Genomic DNA, 22,391 nt, shown 5'->3' on the forward strand with positions numbered 1-22,391 from the left:
TAGCGGGGAGGTTGCAAGGGCAGAGGCTGGATATGAAGGGACGGGGAGATGAATGGGATCAAGATGCATGATATGAAAGACACAAAGAATAAATGAAAAGAAAGTTTAAAAAACAAACGGAAAGAAAATCAATTCACATGCAACCTGTAAAGGCAGTAAGCCCAGGAAGCTTGGGGCAGCAAAGAGTCTTAGGAGCAAGGAGGGTGCCTTGATTACGGGCACCTCCACTTTTGCCTCTGCCCTGGGATGGCTCTCCCTGGCTTACAACTTCAACCTTCACACCTTCAAAATGGAAAGCCAGTCACAGTGGCATCCTCTGAGGGGAGCTTCTGGAAACAGGCTACAGACTTGGGATCTACTTGGATAAGTGTTCTATGAGGTCACAGAGCTGACAGTTCCACCCTACCCAGTAAATTCCATGTACCTTCCAGGGGATATTCAGAGGTGGTGGTGGCAGTGGTGGCCACTTCCTCCTCATTGACTCCCATAGGTCTCCATCCTCTCACTCCATCCTGTAAAAAGGAAATCAATGCCCCGGTCAAGGAACACTGGGGCCTCGTGTGCCCCGCCTGAAGACTTGAGCCACTGCGCCAGGCCCAGGAGGTGAGGCCAGCACTCCTGCCTTTTCTCAGCCCATCAGGGTTTCTTGGGGATAAGCAAGTCTTGTCAACTGTCCTTACAGAAGTAGATGCTGAGGACAGAGAGGCTCAAAGTAGCTTTCCCAAGGTGTCCTGGCAATGGCCGAGCACAAAGCAAATAACGTTTTAACATGCATTTCCTGAGTACCTACCGTGAGCTAAGGGTGCAGCATTGCAAGCTCACTGCCCTAATGCACCTCAGGCTAGTGTTGGGGACAAGGAAACAAATATCTCTATCCTCTTTGTCAAGAGTCATCCAGTTGCAGGTGACAGGAATTCCAACTTGAAATGATGCCTACTTCCAAGAGGGCATACAAAACAAACCATGAGGGGAGGAAGAATTATTTAAAACATTGGCATTTTAGCTCATCTTTTTGTATAATTATCTCATCCCTTGTTTTTAAGCGGGCACATAAGAATTGTGTGTTTATCCGGTGCAATGTGGCAATGTGGTTTATGTAGCACATGTGTGGTGGTGAGGTCAGGGTAAGGAGTAGGTCTTTGTGCTGGGAACCTTTCAACTCCTGTCTTTGGTTATTTTGAGATACACTGGTCACCCTACCATGCCACATAGGCCTCAGGAATGTATGCATCTTATATTTGGAGAGGGCCAATAATATGTTCGCACAACCAGCCACTGTGTGAGACTGTGTTTTATCACTGTAACAAAGCACCAGTGGTAATTATGAGAAAAGATTTGCCTCATGCTTTGGAAGTTCTAGTCCATAGTCAAGGGCCCAATGGTTTTTGTGACAATACAACATGACAAGAGTATAGGAAAAATGGACATTCACTTCGTGAACCAAGAAGGAAAGAGAAAAAAGTGAAGAGACCAGGAACCCACAATCCAAAATGTGTACCCAATGACCTAAGAACCTCCTACTAGCCCCCTTCCTACAGCACCTCCAAAAACCACCATCCCAAATTCCAGGCTCCCACTGCTGTTGCTCCTTTTTTAGCACCTCATGTGGCTAATCTCCAGGCTACCTCAGGTCCAGTTTCAAAGAGAAGCATGACTGTCCAGGAAGGGAAGAGAGAAGGCACAGGCCCCTTTGGGCCTCATTTCAGCCAAGAAAAGCTTTTATTAGTCCCACACCCTCAGAGCCAACCCTTCTTCCCCAACTCTCCTTGAGCTAGTATCACATGGGGGAATGGGAAGACTGTGACAGGCTTTGGACAGTTAGGACAATCCCATGAAGGCGACAGTACCCTCGAACCTTGTCTTAAAGGTGACCCAGATTTGAGGTCAGCCAGACCTAGCCTGTCCCTGGTTCACAGCTTCTCAATCTGAAACGTGGTGGCACCGTGGACCTTCTAGGATGTAAAATGTGGTTGGAAACCTTGTCATCCTCAGGGGCAACCAAAGGGGCCACCCCGCCAACAGAACGACAGAGGCACCCTCAGCAAACATGAGTGAGCAAGAACGGAGTCCCGGGGCTTCACTGGCACCTGGTGCAAAGTTGGGGGTAGCGCAGCCAAGAGACGCACACCAAGCCCGGGAGCCCCAGGTCTCCGCAAGCCCGTGTCTTGAGATCTATGTTCTTGTGGTCTATGTCCTCTGCAGATGATGCTCTCCTGTTGCCTTTCCGCATCAACACCTCAGGTCTCAGCTTAACCCAGTTCATACTGGGATATCTGTGTATGTATGTGTGGAAGAACTAGCTTGAGGAGCAGGGGCCAGGGGAGGGGGAGCAGCTTCAGACCAGGCTCTTCTAGAACTCGGGCTACCCTGGGCCAGGCAGGGCCTCCCTGGAAGGGGAAGTAAGAGGAAAGCTTGCTGGCATAGGAGGAACTGTCCCAAGTCCTTCTCTACTTTAGCTCCATTAATCCACCTGCCAACCCATCCAGTATCCATCTACACACCATCCATGCAAACATTCTCTGTCCAGCCACTCAACCACTGAGCCATTCATCACTGCTCCCTTATTTCCATTTGTTGACGCAGACAGTCATCCCTCCATCCATCCATCCGTCCTCTGGCTCTCCATGGTACCATTTTACTACCTACCAATCTTCAGAGCCAAGAACCCACCCTCTTTTCCGTTCTCCCTTCCCCCATGCATACACTCACCTTCTCATCTTTCCTGAACCCCTACTTACTAACTTAAACCATGCTGCACTCCAGAGATGAACCCTAAAAGGACACAGCACTTGCCAGGCTCCCAGTGTCCAGGGATGGCATTAGCACACATTATCTTTGGTGCTGCTGAGTGCTAACAGTGCCAGGCTCTGTTAACTGCCATCTTCAAGCAAGGCTTGCCCATAGGCCTTGAACTTACAGTTGCTTACATAAGCTGAGACAGGCGCTATCCTGGGCTCAAACATCAAATCAAGAGGGTTTCCCAGCTCCAAGGACAGTCAGTGAGTGTTCACAATGGGACCAAGATGAGGGTACAACTCCTTGCTGCTATGCTGTCTCCTCTGCAGCATGGCTCACCTGCCTGGCCTGCTTCCTAAGGACTCAGGCTCAGCAAGTTCTACTTAACACCTGCAGGTAAGCAGGAGAGAGGGAGGATGGCGTGGGGACAATGATGGCACCTTCATTAGTTTGGCTCTCCCCCTGCTAGTCAGACCAGATGAGCCATCCTCAGGCTGGCTTTTGTCACATCCCCCATCTCAGTCCTTCTGTGGCTCCCCATTGCTCAACTCCACAGCATGTACCTTGCCCAACCGTTCTTTTCCTAGATGCCCTCATTCTGCCTCCTCCTATGAAACCTTGGGGCCTGCACATCTGGGGCCTCATTCCCTAAACACCCCATCCAGGTTACCATGTTACACCTTTGCCAGTGTTCTTCCTGTCCAGAATAACCTCACCCCACACCCACCTCTCCCTGTGCTTGCTTGGTCTATATAAATCTCTCTTCTGAGATGCCTACCTCATTCGTTCATTTAAACTTTACATTTGAATATTACCTAATGGCTCCTCTGGGCCCAGCCTTGCTCCACCCTCCACCAACCACTATGGGCTTCCAGCCAGGGGGGAAACAGTACCAGGCTAAGACTGCAGGATGACAGCTGACCTGAGCACATGGGAGCTCACAGAGTCTGGAAAGACATCTAGGGAATCTACATGGGACCAACCTAGGCCCTCTGCATGTGGGTGACAGTTGTGTAGCTTGGTCTGTTTGTGTGGCTCTTAACAGTGAGATCAGGAACTGTCCCTGAATTTTGAGCTGTCTTTTGCGAACCTATTCCCCATGCTTGGATGCCTCCCCCAGCCTTGATGCAAGGTGGGGAGCTTGGTTCTGACTCAACTTTATATGCCATGCTTGGTTGACTCCCATGGGAGGTCTGCCCTTTTCAGAATGGAGGAGGAGTGGATGGGGGGGGTGGAGTAGATAGGTGGTGGGGAGGAAACAGGAGGAAAAGCTGGAGAGGAAACTGTGGTTGGTATGTAAAACAAATGACAAATTTAATTTTAAAAAAAAAGATTGCAGGGTGAGGTGACTCTGGAGGTCCTAGAAGGAGGGGCCATTAGAGCTGGTGCCTGAAGGACAAGTTGAATAAGGAGGGAAACAGTAAGGAATGACAGAAAAATGGAACAATGGAGCGAGGACAGCAGGACCCTGCCAGACTTCAGCTGACCTTGACAGTGGCCTTTCTGCTTCTCAGGTGCAAGTTGCTCTGTCAGAAACTCATGGAGAAGATGGGCCTCCTGATCCTCTGTGCTTTTGGTGCGTCTCCAGGCCTGCCTACATCGAGGAATCCCCAGGCTTGGGTCCATTCTGGGAGAGGAAGCCCAGAGATGACCCTGTCTCTCACGCTGCCAGTTACCCCACCTGTCTCTTGAGTGCTACCCTGTAGCTTAAGAGCAACAAATAGTTGCAGAAGCCAGACAATGCTTTGAAAACGTTTTAGAGTTAAGAACAACACATATGTTTTAAGGGTCTTTAAATAATATATTCAAGCCCACCTGGAGCTCACAAAATGTAGGAAGGCCCCTGCTGCCTTCTCTTAGTCCACTAGGCAGCAAGGCTGAGGTGCGAGGTAGAAGGTGTGTCATTTAACTTATGTGGCACACATCTCACAGAGGACACCATTTGAGCATGATGCAGATATTTCTCTAATCCCAACTCACAGAGGAGGACACTGAGCTCCGGAGAGATTAACTTCTTTGAAGTTACACAACCCTTACCTAGATGCCTTAATTCCAAACCTAAGTTTTCAACCTTTTGAGTTAAGTGGGTCATTCTTTTTCTTTTGGCCCACAGGCTTCTGGATGTTTTCCATGCATTTACCATCAAAAATGGAAGTCTGGCAGGTGAGTGTGAGTCTCTGCAAGGCAACCTAGCTAAGCCATTAACATTCCCTCTGCCGTTCCTCCTGCTCTCACCAAATTTGGATGATGGTCCATTCTTGACTCATCCCAGATCCAAATCAATACCTTTGTCACTCCAACCACCTGGAATCCCTCTCCTGTGTGTGACTCTCACACACCACACAATCATCCCTTCACCATTAGGTGGCCTTCCTATCATTCAGGCCAGCAGTGGCCCATCTCCCTTTCTCTAGAACCCCGCTAAAACAAGGTGTGATGAACCACATTGCTCCCTCTACTCTTTCTGCCTCAGTGAATTGAGAGTCACCCCATCATGCTTTGTTTCCTGGGGAAAAGGAAAGAGCAGACCAGTGGCCAGAGCTACTGATGGAGAAAGTCACAGAGACCTATAGAATGGGGGGGGGGGCGGGTCCTGAGGGACCTGTGTCTGTTCTCCCTATGTAAGCTGTTGTATTCTTCGAGATCTAGCTGAAAGATCACAACCTCCAGACACATCAAATCAAAGGAAGTCATATTTTTCCTTTTCCTCCATTTTCTGTAACTATGACCATCTCTCCAACTGGAATGGCAACCCCTTAAAGGAAGCAGGCAGGTCTGAGTCATACAAGCAACAGCCATTTCAGTGTTGGAATGGAAGCGCAGGGGACTTCCATTCTCAGTGTTTGGTGACTAGTTACAAGAAGGATGTGTAAATAGAGGAAGAATGGATAGAGGGATGAATGAATAGATGGATGGACAATTTTGGAGGAAACAATTCAAATTTGGATAGATGGTAAGTGAGTGGATGCATGGGAGATTAAATATGAAAGCGAATGGCTGGGTGGTCTACACCTTTGTCCCAGCACATGGAAGACAAAGGCAGGTGAATCTCTGTGAGTTCAAGGCCAGCCTGGTCTACAGCTAATTCCAGGACAGCCAGGGCTACAGAGAAAAACCCTGTCTCAAAAAAAAAAAAGTATTAAATATGAAGGTACATGACTGGATGAATTAAGGGCCATGAGGGAGCAGAGAGATGAAGCTCTTATCAGGCCCAGATTAGGTCACCTGACAGAGATCCCTGCTTTCTTCAATGCTCCACCAGGATGACAGCATCAACGGCCCACTGCAGAGCCTGAGGTAAGAGCAAACTACTTGTAAGTCCTAAAAAGCACAGCTATAGCTGGAATCCAGGGTGTATTCTAAGCTAAAACTATGGACCCAACATTCAGACCAACCTGGACTTAAAATCCTAGCTCCTGTAAATTCTATGTGACTGAGTTTATGCAAGTTGTCACTTTTTTTCTGGACTTTTTAACTCCTCATTTGTGAGATGAGGCAAAGCTCTCATGTTGTTCTGAGTAAATAGGCATCAGAAAAAGCTGTGAAACATCCTGAATAGAAGAGTGGAAGGTTTTAAAGGTCGTTCCTTGAAGGCTTACTCACAAAAAAGGCAACAATAGCAACATCATAAAGCAGTCAGTTCTTGTTTTACCTCCTTGTTGATAAGGATGTACCAGGAGAAAGTACGACATCACACTGGGGAAATCCAGGACCTACGAGGAAGCATGAACCTGCTCATTGCCAAACTCCAGGAGATGCAAGCCATGTCTGATGAGGTGAGATGCTGCCATTGGGCCCTGCACCACCCAATGTCTTTGTCCATGCCCTGTTTTTTTATAGATACACTGTTATTTTCTTCCTTCATTTCACCCCTCAAGTTGATAGAGAATATTTTCCCCGCCCCACCACCTGCCAATAACTTCAAATGAAAGAGTGAAAGAACAGAGTTACACCGTTTTTTTAAATTCCTTTAGAACTTGCATGTTTTAAAGTATCCTTATCCTATCTTTACACCTAATTGATAGCTTTGCTAGGTATAGAAATTTAGAAAGGAAAGTTTCTCCTGAAAATACTGAAGGAAGCCAATAATATTCTAGTTTTATCATTGCCATTGAAAATTGCACCATTCTGACCTTTAACCCTTTAGGTCTAATCTGGTGTTTGTTTTGCCTTTACTTTTTTATACCTAGAAACTATAATGTTCTTTTTGTGTCCAGTATAAACTAACTGGGGGTTTGCTATTATTGAATATATGCATTGTTTTTCCGACAACTTCTTAAAAGTCTTAGCTTTTATTTCTTAAAATATTCCTTCCTATTCATAAACTCTTTCCTCTCTTATATTCTGATTATATCCATACTAGACTTATGGGGCACATTCCAAGTGCTTCCTACCTAATGTATTTCTTGTTGTTCTTCATTCTTTTTCTATGTGACCTAAGTTTTGACAATTTTGTCTGTTTTCTTCAGACTCACTTGCAATACTGTATTCTCTACATAAAACCAACCATTCATTTCATATATTGCATTATTTCATTTGAAAATTCATATTCAGCATATTTTCATCTCATATCCTGCCATCAGTTCACCATTTGTTTTCTATCTTTTCCTTTATTTAAGGTATTTATCATGAGCTGGGTGGTGGTGGTGCACACCTTTAGTCCCAGCACTCGGGAGGCAGAGACAGGTGGATCTCTCTGAGTTCGAGGCCAGCCTAGGCTACAGAGCGAGTGCCAGGATAGGCTCCAAAGCTACACAAAGAAACCCTATCTTGAAAAAAAAAGATATTTATCATTGTTATTTTTAAATCTTTGTCAGCTAACTCCAACATATGGGTAATCTACAGTATTGTTTTTCTTTTACTTTTTCTCACTTGATATCAGCTTTTGACATTACCTACTAATGTCTTAGTAATTTTTAGTGTTTTTATGACATGATATAAAATAACTTTATATTTGCCTTATATAATTGCAAGTATCACTGAGGAAATCCCCTTTGCTAAACAGGAAAGATGAAGTAAACATGTCATTTCTTTCTTGGTGCGTGTTAAGCTGTTTAGACAGAGATTGAAATTTTATAAGACTTATTAGAGGTTCTTGACTGATTTGGATTCCTGACCATCATCTTCAATGTCTTAATAGGACAAATGTCTTAATAGGAAAGCCTAACCATGTGTCTGAGGGCTCTTAAGCCTTCCATTTCATCTTCTAGCACCACATGAATATAAAATCCCTGGCCCCAGGGGCACCTCTCTTACCAGGGCGAATACTCCATGCTCCTGGCCTCTGTCTTCCTAGGCCCTCCACTGCTGCTCAAGCTTCAGTCTTACAGTTTCAGACATCATCCTGGGGATTCTGATCCCTCCACACTTCACCTAGCCTCTCAGCCCTCCTTTAAAATCAGGGTGGAAGCCTCTGTGACTCTATAACTCTTGTATTCTATATGGATGGTGCCCAAGTCTGCTGCAAGCTCACGTAGAAGCCAGGCCTCTGAATGCCTAAGGGACTGAACACAGTGAAACCAAGCCTGGATAAACACTGCTTTACACAGCCCTTTGTGAGCAGGGTACCCCAGAGGCACTTTCTTCTCCGGGATAAATCTTTAAAATAAATTTGTTCTTTCATATTCTTGTGTCAGCTGTGGTGGGGTCTGGCCACAGCTTGAGATGCCTTTAAGACACCGTTCCTATCATCCTGATGAAAAGCACTTGATTTCTTTTTAATGGAGCTAATCTTTCTAAGAACAAGGACCACCTTCTCTACAACTTTAAATGTGTTCTTTTTCTGGCCAAATCAAATATTTCTGCTCTGCTCTGCTCTTTGCTCCTGATTCTTGCTGGAACCCGAGTTGAAAAGCAGCCAGAAATGGCTATGCCATTGCTTAAACACTATGCTGTCTTAGAACTTCCTCCAAATTGACTAGCCCATCAATTTAAACTCAGCCTTCCACGAGGTGGAAGGAAGCTCCGTAAAGTGGAACATGGCGGGAAAGGTAGATACATTTCTTTACCAGGATGCAGCAAGGATTCACCTGGTCTCAGTACCACCTCAAACTTCATGTGCCTGGCCTGAACTGCCCAGATGCTTGTCTTCAACATGATTAAGCCTTAGAGCATTCTAGGGCTTCTCTAGCCCGTTTTGTCAAACTCTTCCAAATTCCTCCCACAAACCAATTTCAAAGGCTTAAGAACCACATGGTCAGGTTTAGCCACAGCAACAACCTCATTCTTCCGGTACCAATTTTCTACTTATTTTATTGTCATTGTGACTGAATACATAGTGTAACAACTTAAAAGGAGGGATTATTATTTTTGGCTCAGGGTTTCAGAGGACTCAGTCAATGCTTGCTTGGCCCAGTGTGCTAGACAAAATATCATGGCAGTTGGAGTGTATGACAGAGGCTGTTTAATTTACCTCATGGCCAACAGGAAGCAGAGCAGAATAACAACAGGATGGGGGCCAGAGCAAAATAGAGTCCGCATGGACACATCTCCGTGACTTACTTATTCCAGTTATACCCAACTCCTGAAATTTCTATAACCTCTAAAAACAGTGTCACTACTTACAAATCATGTGTTCAACACATGAACCTGTGGGGGACACTTCATATTCAAACCATAGACACCATTAATCAAAGCACCCACAGATGACCTGTCACATGACCCGGCTTCTTCATAACATGTGACTTTGAGAGAGACCCCAGAGATACAAGCAACATTGCAAGTCCTTTGGACTCAGTCACAAAGCATCTTTTCCTGCCCCAGTCCAGACTGATGGGCAGGGGACCCTGGACATCCACCTACCTACACACACAAAGAGACCACAGACACAGACACACACACACACACACACACACACACACCTCTGTGAGAAGATCAGCATCAGACTGAAAAAGTAGAGCTTGGAACAGGAGATCTTGTTGCAGCCATTGTTGGAAAACATAACTGGCCTCTACTGGAAGTGTCTTAAAAAGAATAGCTGGCCGTGGCTGAGCACTGACTGTGCACAGTGCTCTGCAGTCTTCCTCTGCCATATCAGGAGAGTGCTCAGGGGCCCAGACCTGAGGGCTGCTGGCTCTGTTTCTTACAGCTGTGTGAGCACCAAAGCTTTATTCCTGTGGGCTGCGGTCTTCTTACCTCGAAGGTGGAGTGACAATCTCCCAAATCTCTCAGGAAGGTCGTAGGGGATACCAGAGAACATGATGAACTGAGAACAGTTCTGCACATAGTGAGGCTTCACACAGCTTTCTAATCCCTAACGGCTTCCACAGCTATGGTGGCAGACAGGATTTTTGTCCCATCTTACAGACTTAGGAAATCTAGATTGAGAGGCACCATATTGCCCAAGACCCACAGCAGTAAGGGCTGCCTCCTTCTGGAGGCCCTGCCTTGGACCTCATTAAGTCTCCAGGACCTCCATGTAACATCCTGTAACATGAACTGGAAAGCTCACAACAGACCTAGAGGATATGGGTGACTTTGTGTCTCAGGTCTTCATCACAGTATAGCAACTTGGCCATCCTACTCAGGGCCACCCACAGCCTCTAAAAGTGGGAGATGTGTCCTACAGCCAACTGTCATTTGTCCATGACACACAGAAGAGGCTCATAGTCTATAAGAATATACCAGGACAAAGCCTGTGTTTTCTGCCTTCTCAGCAAAAAATGGCCCAGAAAATAATGAAGATGATACATGGTGATTACATTGAAAAGCCAGACTTTGCCCTGAAGTCCATAGGTAAGTGACCTGCCTTCCCCCATCGGCCCACCACAGACCTACCTCAGAAACCCTTCATGAGGTGTACATGCTGCTGCTACTGTGAAGTTCAGCCTCAGAGCTGACCTCTGCTCCCACCTGGCTTCTTGCTAGTTTCTCTTCTCTGGTAGAGGTGGGCAGCAGGAACCCATGGCTCTCAATTCTACCCACGCCTCTCCACCACTCTTTACCCCTTGCATTCCCCAAACCTGGAGCTTGGTGCACGGAGGAGACATTGTGGTAGACAGGCTAATTTTTCAAACAAGCAGACCCAATGACAATCAGAAAGTGGCTTCAGGAGGAACAGAGCAGGTGTCTAGAGAAGAGAGACCCCTCTCCTTGGGAGACATGTGGCTTGAGACCTAATGAGGAAGAAAGGACATTCTAGCCAATAGGATGGATGTATTAGTTGTCCACGGGATGAGGACACAAGAGAGAACTCAGGCTGCTTGAAGGTGGGAGTGGGACCCGACCAGGCAACACCAGATGATCCAGGCACCTTGGACCTCAATGAAATGTGGGATCAGATGCAAGAGCCCATCTCCAGAGCCACCTCAGGCCTCCCTTCACTTTTCAAGCCAGGCCCCTCTGCACCCTGCTCATACATGCAGCTGTTCCCAACACACCAGCCCAGTATCTTGGAAATACCAATGCATTAATTCCCTTGGCACACAGCCTAGGCAAGTCACTCTTACACTACTAACCTACAGTGTTCATCCCATTGCCTAGCGGGGTACACTGAGCTCCAGAGATAGCAGGGATTCGGCCCAAGCAGGAGTCTGCCCTCAGTAGGCATCTCCTTCCAGCAGAGACTGAGATAACCCCTTCCATACAGGGGCCAGCATCGACTTCGAGCACACGTCAGCCACATACAACCACGACAAGGCTCGCTCCTACTGGAACTGGATTCGGCTGTGGAACTACGCGCAGCCCCCGGACGTGATCCTTGAGGCAGGGGACAGGGCAGGGGACAGCAGGAAAGGGCCAAGAGAGGGCTAGTGACAGGATCTGGCAGCAGAGGTGGGGCAGGATTGAAGATAGTAGCAGGAAGGAGCAATAAGGCAAAGACAAGGTGGGGGGAGGGGCAATGGACAGGATGAGTGCTGTCGGGGAGGAAGGACAAGAATGGAGCCAGGCCCACAGGGAGGCCTCTGGCAGGAGAAGGACACAGTGACCCCCACCCAGTCCTGACACTTTGGGGTCTAAGAACCCTCAAGCCACCTTGGGGGTGGGTCCAAGATGTACTTCCTTTGCACTGGAGGACACCAGGCCAAAACACCAGATGACTTGGGCATGGGTATGTGGCAGAGCCAGCATTCAAACGCTCACCCTCCTGAAAATTCTGCCTTACAGATGGGGGAACTGAACCCCTGAGAGGGGAACGGGCCTGTCCAAGCCCCAGAGCAGCTACAAACCACTGAGAGCTCATCAGCTTGGGCCAGTGCCACAGCCACAGGCCACCCTTCTATGGGTCCCACCCTCAAGGACCTCCCAGAGTCCATCTAGGACAGTGGCCTCCCAGGGGTGGATGGGGACAAGCAGGGTCCACTGTACAATGAGTTGGCGGGGTGGGCCTGAGGCGGGAAAGGAATCACAGAACATAGCAAGCACCGGCCAGGGTGACAAGTGGTGCTGCCCAGGCAATAGAGGGGCCACACCTGGCTGCAAAACGCTGGCTTCAGTCAGGTCTGGGGCAAAGGCTCTGCCACTCAGGCTTCTGCACCTCCAAGCCTGGCTATCCAGCTCCAGCTTTCCATGCCACCAGCCCCACCTGACTTCCCTTGGGTGGGCATGCCTCTCCCAGCTAATTGCTTACTCTCCCTTGTCCCAGCCCCTGCAGGAGTCCTTCCAAGATCCCCTCCCCCCAATCCTTATCCTAGCATCACAGCTCCAGATCAGGATGGTGCACACTGTGTCTTCAAGAAGCCCAGCACCTACTGGATGAGTAGCTTCCCTGTGTGCTGTGAGGCCAACCCTCTTTGCATCCTGGGCTTCCGTTTCTCATTTTATGGGTCAGATCATGGTGGTTAATAGCCAGTCCCAGGGTCAAATCACCAAGTTACACTCATAGGTCTGCAAAATGCTGGGCTGCTCTCACTTCCCTGCTCTGTGCCTCAGTTTCCTCCTCTGTATAGGGAGAACACATTCAAGTCTAAGTCTCAGGGTGCCAGTGAAAGCATGCAAAGAATGTTGGGAGTGAGGGAATGAATGAATGAATGAATGAATGAATGAATGAGGGAATGAGGGAATGAGGAAATGAATGGACAGATGAACAGGAACTGAGAAGAACAAGGCTGGGAGGCCCCACTCAGGCCCTGGCCTTCCTGAACTGCTAGAGCCAATCTCTGTGAACAGAGAGGAGACCTCCTTCAGGGGATCAAGGAAATGAGGGAGTCATGGCAAGAGGGACCCCATCCCCCATACACAGCCCCCTCACACCTGCCTCTTCCAGCCCAATGTGACACCTGGCAACTGCTGGGCCTTCGCCGGTGACCGTGGCCAGGTGACCATCCGTTTGGCCCAGAAAGTCTACCTCTCCAACATTACACTGCAGCACATCCCCAAGACCATCTCACTGTCGGGCAGCCTGGATACCGCGCCAAAGGACTTTGTCATCTATGTGAGCGCACACAACAGGGAGCCAGGCCGGGCTGAAGGGACCAGACCTGGAGAGGACCCATCCACATAGCTGAGGGGGATGTGGCTTAGCTGGGTTGGGAATGGCCATAGCGGGGCGCATCTCAGCCTCCCAAAACCAATATAGACAGCTGTCTAGTTAACCAAGGCTTTTCTGAGACGAGGGAGACCATTGGGCTCCATCACACTGAGGCAGCCCATAGAGGAATCAGTAGAACGGGATCCAGAGAAGAACTTAGAAGCAGCCTGGTCCTTACTGGTGGGGTTGGAAATAAACCTCAGCTTCCCACTCCCCATGAAGTGGCCCTTCCTGTCCCAGACGCCAGGCTGTGACACTACACACATTGATGAGGAGCCCCTCCCCCATCCCAGGAGTTGTGCAAATCTTAGCCTGCTGCATTTCATACCTCCATTGTCTGGTTCCACAGGGAATGGAGAGCCCCCCCAGGGAAGAAGTGTTCCTGGGGGCATTCCAGTTTCAGCCAGAAAACACGATCCAGATGTTCCCACTCCAGGTACCTGGGGAGGCCACAAAGGAGCATCTGCAGAGTGTGTACCCCATGTGCAACTCTCCCCAGTCCCCTACAGCCCTGAGAGGGGCATAGTCACTCTAGCCTACTTGACAGATGAGGAAACTGAAGTGACATGGAGCTGCTACCTGGGGCCCAGAGTAGCACCCAGGGAGAGCCTTCTGACCCCTGCTAGTCGTCCTCGTTTTCAGGTCCCTCCAGGAGTCCTCTTGCTGCATCTCCTTCCTTGATAGCAAATGTTGAACACAAAGTGCCCAGCAAGTAGGGCTCCTGGCTCCAAACTTAAGGCCTCTGTGCTTGGAGCCCCTAGTCGCCACCTGACCTGGCCATAAGAGAGGGAACTTCGGCCTGGAGAGGAGGAACTTGGGGACAGACAGACGCAGAACTGGATGAACAGGCAACATGACTGTCCGAGTTTGGGATCTGGCTAACGCTGGTCCAAATCTCAGCCTCACCAGATCTGGGCCCCAGGCTTCAGAGTTCCTTCTGTAATTCCCTGGGAAGCTAAAACATGCACTGAGGTTTGGTTTGGATTTTATAGCAGAGCTGAGGGGTGAGCCTAGGATCTCACACTTGCTAGGCAAGTGCTCTGCCACTCAACCATATCCCCAACCCTCTTTTTTTAACTTTGAGACAGAATCCGACTATGTGGCTCAGGCTGGTCTCACTAGTAGCTGGGGTTATAGGCCTGAGCCACCAGTCCAGCTCTGCCTTTTCCAACTGGGCAGGGGGCTTGATAATCACCATCTCCACCCACTCTGGGCATGGGGAATGGATTGGCTAGGTTAACAGAGAAGCCATGACAAGCCGGGGGCTGAGGAGCCAAAAGGTCCTTTCATGTCCACAGTAATCAGGGGAACATCTATGAGCACCCCCATCTTAAAGAGAGGAAACTGAGGCCCAGAGAGGCACAGTGGCTTGCTGAGGGCCCCACAGCATCATACTGTCAAGGCATCTTCCTTCCAGCACTATGTCTGTGCTTCTGGCCTCAGCACCTTTCACCCTAGCTGATGAGCATTGAGTCTGTTCCCCTCTCTAGGACTCCATTCCCACACCTCTTTCTTCCAAGGCCCCTCTGCTGGGTGGAGCAGAGGCCTGTGGGGGAGCTGCCACTGTCTGGCTCTGTTCCAGAACCAGCCACCCAGGGGCTTTGCTGCTGTCAAAGTGAAGATCTCCAGCAACTGGGGGAACCCTCGCTTCACTTGCCTGTACCGTGTGCGTGTGCACGGCTCTGTCACGCCTCCCAGAGACTCGAACCTAGAATCCCTGTCCTAGAGAGTAAAGTTTATTATTTGGTCCTAGCCAAGTCTGAGTGTCTTTGGGCCATGATGTAGTGAGGTTGACTGGCTTGGGGACACTATGGGTCATTGCCTGCCAGGTACCTGGATATCTTCATAACAGTTCCAACTGTCCCCTTTCCACATAGGAGGACAGTGACAGTTCAGAGTAATCAGGATGACTTAAGGGAATTCACAGTCAGCAAATGGTAGTCCCTGGAACAAACACCAAGCAATCTAACGCCCTCGCAGAAGACATCTCTCTGGATTCAAACAGATCTCTGTTTTCCCTTTGGGTTACCTTCAGCAAGATCCCACCCTTCTAGGGCCTCAGTCTCCACATCTGTACAACAGGGGCAGGATGAAGGCTATTACAGCATATGCAGGGGACGAGAGGTTCCAGCCCTGCCCACCATGTGGTGTTTCAACATCTTTTAAGCTGATGTGTGATGTTGGGTAAAATACATACCCACTCTGGACCTCATTTCCTCCAGGTACAGATACACCCGGTCCTCAAACTCCATATTTTGCCTGTGTATCCTTGCCATGGCTGTTTAATCTGCCCTAGTGCTAGCATTTACTTGAGAGCATACACAAGTACTAGAAACAGTGCCTGCCATTGCTGTTGACTGTGGTTCTGGCCATACAAGTCCCAGGCCATATCTGCACACAGCAGATGCCCAGTGGTCACTGGTGTTACCACTGACTTCTGGCTACAAGCGGGCAGTAAGAGAAGCAGTGCTCTCAGAAGGATCCTTGCCCTTTTACAGGGCCCCAGAAGGATGGGAGCAGTGGCAACTGGAGCCTTCAGGAGAGAACAGGGAGGTAAAGGGTCCAGATGGGCATTGGAAGGGTGGAGAAATCAGAAATGGGTGTGTCTCCAGGAAAGGCACCCTGGGAAGCCCTGCCCTACTGTAGAATCTGCCCCTGGGCCATGTGCCTGACAAGCTGGTTCCTCCAGCACCAGTCTTGGGGCCCTTTAGGTCTCCACACTGGAAGGGACTTCTAATGACAACACTCCCCTTGCCCTGCCCCAAAATTTGTGGAACATTTCTCAGGCTTTTCTGTGTTTTCCTGAGGCAAGCTCCCATGTCTCCCTGTCTGGCCTTGTACTTGATAGCCAAAAATGGCCTTGAACTTCTGATGCCCCTAGCTCTGTCTCACTCCTGGTTTGTGTGGTGCTGGGGATAGAACCCAGGGCTTTGTGTGTGTGCTGGGCAAGCACTCTACCGAGCTATAGCCTCAGCCTGGGTAAACTGTTCTTGTATGACAAACACCAGACTCTGAGTTGCTGTAACCTAGAAGCAAGTCCTGCATGTGCTCTAGTGAGTAGCCCTATCCTTCCAGTATCTTCTTGGCAGTCCTTCTGTACCTTTGCCAAACAGAATTGGTTCACAGCACTGCTCGTTGGATTTTCAACATCTTTCAATAAGGTTCATCTCTTGCTTTATATAAATTCTGCACTTTTCATGGCAGGTTGAGTCCTGGCTACCTTAGATGTTCAGGACTGTCACAAGTCAGGTCTTTACCCTCGGTGACATTTTCCGTGGAGTAATGCCTGCTGCTTATCAATCCTGCATTTGTCCCACCTTGGTTCCCACCCTCCTGGAGTTCAAGTTCATTCCCTGAGACACTCTAGGTGGACACTCACATGATCCACGAAGAAGTGTAATCCACGGTGTGTTCACACCCACGGATGTAGCACTTGCAGGGTGTTCATCCCACTGATGTGTGTGCACAGCCACTAATATACTGTGTGTTCACACCCACTGATGCACTGTGTGTTCACACCCACTCATGCAGTACTTGCTGGGGTCAGCCATCAAGCTGTGGTGCAGGTTATCAGTCAATTGGTACCTGCCACACACTAGGTTGCTTGGGGACACCTCCATAGCTCCTTGAAGTTGCAGAAGGTTCCAGAGAGAGGGGAAAGTGACTGTGGAGCTGTGCGTGAGGAAGACAGTGGCTTTGCCTGCTCCACCATGGAGAGCAGTACATTGACCCCTCCCCAACTGGGAGGACACAGGCCATAGCTAGCATACTCTCTGCAAATGTGATTCCCACTACATATGTGAGGAGTGCCCTGTGCTGCCCTCAGCCCTGTCCAGGTAGCCAGGCCTGCTGGTTCCCCATCCTCCTCCTGGCTCACTCCCTATCATCTGCCCAAGCAGAAGACACAGGTCCCAGTGATCCTGATGTGCCCAGCAAGGCACAGGGGTAGGGCTTGCTTTAGGGGAAGACTCTATCAGAAAAACAAAGGTGGCTCCTAAGGCTGCTCCTGTCCACTTTATCCCAGGTCCTTACCATTCAACCCCATAGCATGAATCAGACAGACATGTGGGCCACGAGCCAGGGTAGGAGTCAGGTATCCCAAGCCACTGAGACAGACCCGGAGGTATAGGATGCCAAGTCACCCCAAGGCCCCCAGAGTGGCGCCTCTGATAAACCCAGCTCGAGTCCCAGGATTTAGTTAATCCCCCTAATCTCTGGAGCCAAGGCAACATGATTGGGGAAGGTTTCAGTCCCTTGTTCCTCCCTCATTATGTCACCTTGAGGGGGTCACTCTCTGCTCTTCAGTTTCCCTGGCTGAACCAGGAGATGCTAGCTTTCTAGCTTTCTCCCTTGTCCTGAGAACCAAGGCCCTGGGTATAGTGTGAAACAAGGTGTGAAAGGGTCCCTGACCACTGAGATGTGAATGAACTGCTTAACCAGCACACCTATAATCTCAGAACTTGGGAGGTAGAAGGGGGATTACAGAGTTCAAGGTCAGCCTCAGCTACGGTAGATCAAGGTCAGCCTGGATTAATGAGACCCTGTTCAAGAGAGAGGGAGGGAAGAGCAAGAGGGGGGAGAGAGAGAGAGAGGAGAGAGAGAGAGAGAGAGAGAGAGCATGAAGGAGAGAGAGAGAGCGAGAGAGAGAGAGAGGAGAGAGCATGAAGAGAGAGAGAGAGAGAGAGAGAGAGAGAGAGAGAGAGAGAGAGAGAGAGAGAAACTGCTTGGAGCACAGTGAGGAAGTACCATGTCATTGTTCCTCCAAATGAAGTCTGCGTCTGAACTTGTATACACCAGCGACAGCAGGAAGTCCTGTAGCCACTATTTCCAAGGTCTCTGTCCCTCCCATGGCAACTCTGGGCAGGAACCCTGAGACTACCTGTATCATTCTAAGATCAAAACCAGCAGTAGATGGTTCCCACCCACTCCCTTTCTCAACATGGGGTCCCAAGGCTCACAGGAAGCTATTAAGCTCCAAGTTCCTCCAGGGCCTGTGGTCACACAGAACAGCTCCTGCTCTCAGAAGCCTGCAGGATCTGCTATGCTGTTTACCCCTAACCCCAGCCCTGGGCAACCTGGAGCTGGGGCTGTTTCTGGGGGAGAGACAACTGTGACCAAGAGAGGCAATTAGACACGCTTTCTGTCTCTGAGACCAAAGGAACTCCCAGCCTAAGTGCCATTCTAGCAGAGCTGGCCTAGACAAGGAGGCAGAATGGGTGCCACCTCAGAAAGAACATTGTGGTCGTGCCACTGTGGAAGGCTTGGGCCCCCATCCCAGAAATGTGTTTACCCAGGTGGACAGGCCACTGGAGAGCATAAGAGCCTGTGGATTTCCTTTCCTGGTTCTGAGGTAGCCACCTCTCCTTTTGGAAGGATTCTGGACCCAAGACTGGCTAAGAGTATCACCCATGAAAGGTGCCATTTCTTATTTTAATCATCTGACTCACTAGGAGGGGCTGCCTCATTTTCTAGATGAAACTGGGAGACATTTAAAACAAAAGCTGGCCCAGTGTTACTCAGCCAGTGTGAAGAGCCAGGAGGGCACATGGTGAGTATAATGGCAGAGGGGAGACAGGTTCAGAGACCTGCGTGGCCTGGAAGGTCAGTCCTGCTCTGGGTTCTGCATGTGTAACCTTAGATAGGTCCCTTTTTCTATGTGAGCCTCTGTTCTATAGAACAAAGAGGAGTCAGACAGCCCTCTGGTGTTCACAACAATATCCCCACTAGATACCATAGGCTTTTAACAAATATAAGGCGCAGAACCAGGAATGGGTTGCCTCTTTGGGAAGCCATTGACAATGAGGTCTCGCAGAGCCCTAACACTCCATGCTATTGTCAGTACTCTTGATTACCCTCCAAGAGTTGACATAAGACCCTGTTGCTGAAGACACACACCACATGCTTGAGTCGTAGAACACAGAGAAATCAAGCTGGTATTCACCAGGAAGCTTCATCCCTGTCCGGCTAGCTTTCATGGTTCTGGAAGCTACTGTACACACTACCAGAGGTGAAAAACAACCACCAGTCTTACCCATCTGTGACTCTTGTGAGCTACAATAATGAATGACCTGCCAAGATTTTCCACTGGTATAAAAGTGGCCCGAATGTCATAAGAGTAACCAACCACTTTCTGATTGGATTGAAGATCCACTCTACAGGTGGAAACCCATATGGGGTCAAGAATCTGTGGCTAGACAACTCACAAGCCCTAGGGGGGAACCTACGAATATTACTCTGCTAAATGTGCCTAGTATTAAACTATGACATATCACCATAGATTAGCAAATCACTTAGCTCTCATTAGAAAAACTTCTGCAGTAGATGGTGATTAACAGACCCACAACTTGTCAACTTTGAGAGAATAAGAAACTACAGGGTGCTTTGTAGGGAGTAATGCTGATTAGAGGTACTGCTGACCATGCCCACTTGGGTGTGGTCAGAGTGACGTAGCAAGGGTTTAAGTAGCAGAGAGGCATGCACACAGCCCTCTTTTCTCTCTCCCTCCTGGCTGAGTGGACACCTTCGGGTCACTCCGGCTCCAGTGTAAACCGGTCACTGGCCCTTGCATGAGTACTATCCCTTTAATAAACTACCTGCCGTCAATCTAGTTCTGACTGCATTGTGTTCAGCATTAGTGCTTAGTGCTAAATATCATGTAAGTCTATATTACACACCTTCTCCAAAGCTCAGAGATACTTGCAAAGTACAGGGCAGGGAGATTGTAAGAGCCAGCAGCAGTGGATGACCACAAGGAAGCAGTGTTTTCAGGATACTACACCACAAATGCACATAGGTACTCACAGTGGTTGTAACAGTATGTACAAAACTCATGTGAAGCCATAGAATGATCTAGAGCTTCCCAGCCTGTCCCCCCCAACAAAGGGTATCAAGACATGACCCTCTATCCCAACAAAGACTGTGATTTTCTATGCATGGAAGACCCTTATCCCAAGGGAGTGTCTTCCCACCCCCTCCTAACAAGTGGTGAACATCAGAGCTATTTTTAAAGAAATGTAGCTGAGGGGACAGAGTACTCAGTCAAGTGCTTGCTGTGCAAACATGGAAGACTTGAATTTGATCCCCAGGTCCAGCCAGGTGTTGTAGTATGCACTTGTTATTCTGACAGTTGGAAGGTGGACACCAATAGATCCTTTGGATAGTTTCCAAGCCAGTTTAGACTATTTGGTAAGTTCCAAACCAATAAGTGATCCTGTCTCAAAAATAAAAATGAACAATGTCTGAAGAACAACTTCAATTGTTTACCTTTGGCCTGCATACTCATGCACACACATGTGTGTGTCACCTGAACACATACACACATACACAAATAACACACACAGGAGCATACACAGAAAAGAACACACACACACACACACACACACACACACACACACACACACACCGCACCAAACAGACTTTCTCTTTGATTTTATCAGAAGAATTTTTAGAAAATTGAGTGTTAATTATTTTAGTTTTCATGATCCAAAAAAAAGGGGAGAATACAAATTTCTAATATCAAATTAAAAGGGAGCATTTCTGCAGATCCCACAAACAAGCCAAAAAAGGAAAATTTATGAACAGCTCTATACCAATAAATTCAACATCTTAGTGAAAACAACAAATTTCTTTAAAAACATGAATGACACACCTGGCTCTAGAAGAACTAGCAGCTAAGCCAGACATGGTAATGCACCCACAATCCCAGCAACTCAGGAGGCTGAGTGGCTAATTCAATGCTCAGTTAGATGACTGCCTTAGTTAGCATTTCTGTTGCTGTGAAGAGACACCATGACCACAGCAACTCTTATGAAGGACACCATTTAATTGATGTGGCTCACTTACAGTTCAGAGGTTCAGTCCATTATTGTTATGATAGGGAGTATGGCAGCATGCAGGCAGACATGGTGCTGGCTACATCTTGATCAGAAGGCAACAGGAAATGCACTGAGACACTGGGCAGTATCTTGAGCATAGGAAATTTCAAAACTGACCCCCACATTGGCACACATATGACCTCCAACAAGGTCATACCTACCTCAACAAAGACACACCTCCTAATAGTGCCACACTCTATGAGCTTATGGGTGCCAATTACATTCAGGCTACCATAGTTACATAGGAAGAGTCTGTCTCAGTAACAAAATGACAAAATAGAGACTAGTTTATTAAAATAAATTTCAAGGCCAGATTTTTTGTTCACTTATAGAAGCTATGATGGCTCCTTGAGTCTCCTTTTCCTGTAATTCCACTGCTCATGACAAACTAACTGTGAAGACCGGGTGTATCATGCTTCAGTACTAGTGGGTTACTCCAAGTTTGGCCTCTCAGCATCCCCAGCTTCTGAATCCAGAGTGTGCTGTGGAGTGAATCATGGATTCCCTCTGAGTTTGTTTCCTAAATTGTAAAATTGATCTGTTGGGAAAGCAACTCAGTGGCTGAGCACTCCCCTACATTGGAATCCATGAGGATGAAACTTTTCAGAGCGGGCCCTGAAGAAAACTGATCTGGACCCCAGAGGGAGGTCTTCTTCACCTTCCCTGATGGTAGGTTCTAAATGTCAGCTTGCCACAATTTAGAATCAACTGACTAGGGAGCCTCAATTGAGAATATTTCTGCAGTCATGGGGAACTGCCTTATCACACCTTACATGTAGGTGACACCTTCTCTTAGCAGCCCAGATAAAAAGGGAGGGGTGGCAGGACATTTTTCCATAGAGCAGAACAGCCACCAGATGGCATTAGAGACCAGCAAACTGGAGGCTAACCCACTCCTCCAAGGTAACCTCAACCTTACATCTGTGAACTATAAATGAGGCTAAGGAAACTCCAGGAATGCCCTACTCTTAGAATCAGCTGCAATGTCCCACTGCATCCTGTGCCCAACACAGCAACTCCCAGTCAGCTTGGATTTGTTTCCCAGCACTGGAAAAAAAAAAAAAAAAGTAGTTGCCATCTTGCCTGCCAGAGAGCATTCTAAGGTAGAAGAGGCCACAATGGTTTGGCTGAGCAAAAAGGCACAGAGCCATCGGTAGACACCAGAGAGCTACTGGCAGGCAGCCCAGAGAGCTATGTGCACCAGGTCAATTGTCCTCGTGGGCCCAGCCCTGGTGTCTGTCTCATCTCTGGTCTGATTTACTGTGATTCTTTCCAGAAAGGACATGGCTCCCTCTTCTGGCCATATGGGAGAC

At 48.4% G+C, this 22,391-nt stretch overlaps 1 protein-coding gene across 1 annotated transcript; it reads left to right on the forward strand.

Moving 5' to 3' along the window:
- Nucleotides 1–529: 529 nt before the first annotated feature.
- On the forward strand, nt 530–14,930 carry Sun5 (Sad1 and UNC84 domain containing 5). Its single transcript, XM_027422711.1, has 13 exons — nt 530–603; nt 1,993–2,090; nt 2,203–2,277; nt 3,066–3,132; nt 4,251–4,312; nt 4,850–4,899; nt 5,999–6,033; nt 6,404–6,512; nt 10,392–10,470; nt 11,324–11,439; nt 12,941–13,108; nt 13,554–13,640; nt 14,787–14,930. Exons 1-13 carry the CDS (start codon nt 530–532, stop codon nt 14,928–14,930), a joined length of 1,164 nt encoding a protein of 387 aa, XP_027278512.1.
- The last annotated feature ends 7,461 nt before the right edge of the window (nt 14,931–22,391 follow it).

Source organism: Cricetulus griseus, chromosome 6 (genome assembly GCF_003668045.3).
Source record: "Cricetulus griseus strain 17A/GY chromosome 6, alternate assembly CriGri-PICRH-1.0, whole genome shotgun sequence".
Lineage (NCBI taxonomy): Eukaryota > Metazoa > Chordata > Mammalia > Rodentia > Cricetidae > Cricetulus > Cricetulus griseus.

Bases quoted from the DNA above. Each gene is read 5' to 3' on its own strand.
- Sun5 (XM_027422711.1), top strand. From the start codon at position 530: ATGCCCCGGTCAAGGAACACTGGGGCCTCGTGTGCCCCGCCTGAAGAC. The intron at 2,091-2,202 runs GTGCAAAGTTGG...TGTCCTCTGCAG, and splicing joins CGGGGCTTCACTGGCACCTG to ATGATGCTCTCCTGTTGCCT. The intron at 13,641-14,786 runs GTACCTGGGGAG...GCTCTGTTCCAG, and splicing joins TCCAGATGTTCCCACTCCAG to AACCAGCCACCCAGGGGCTT.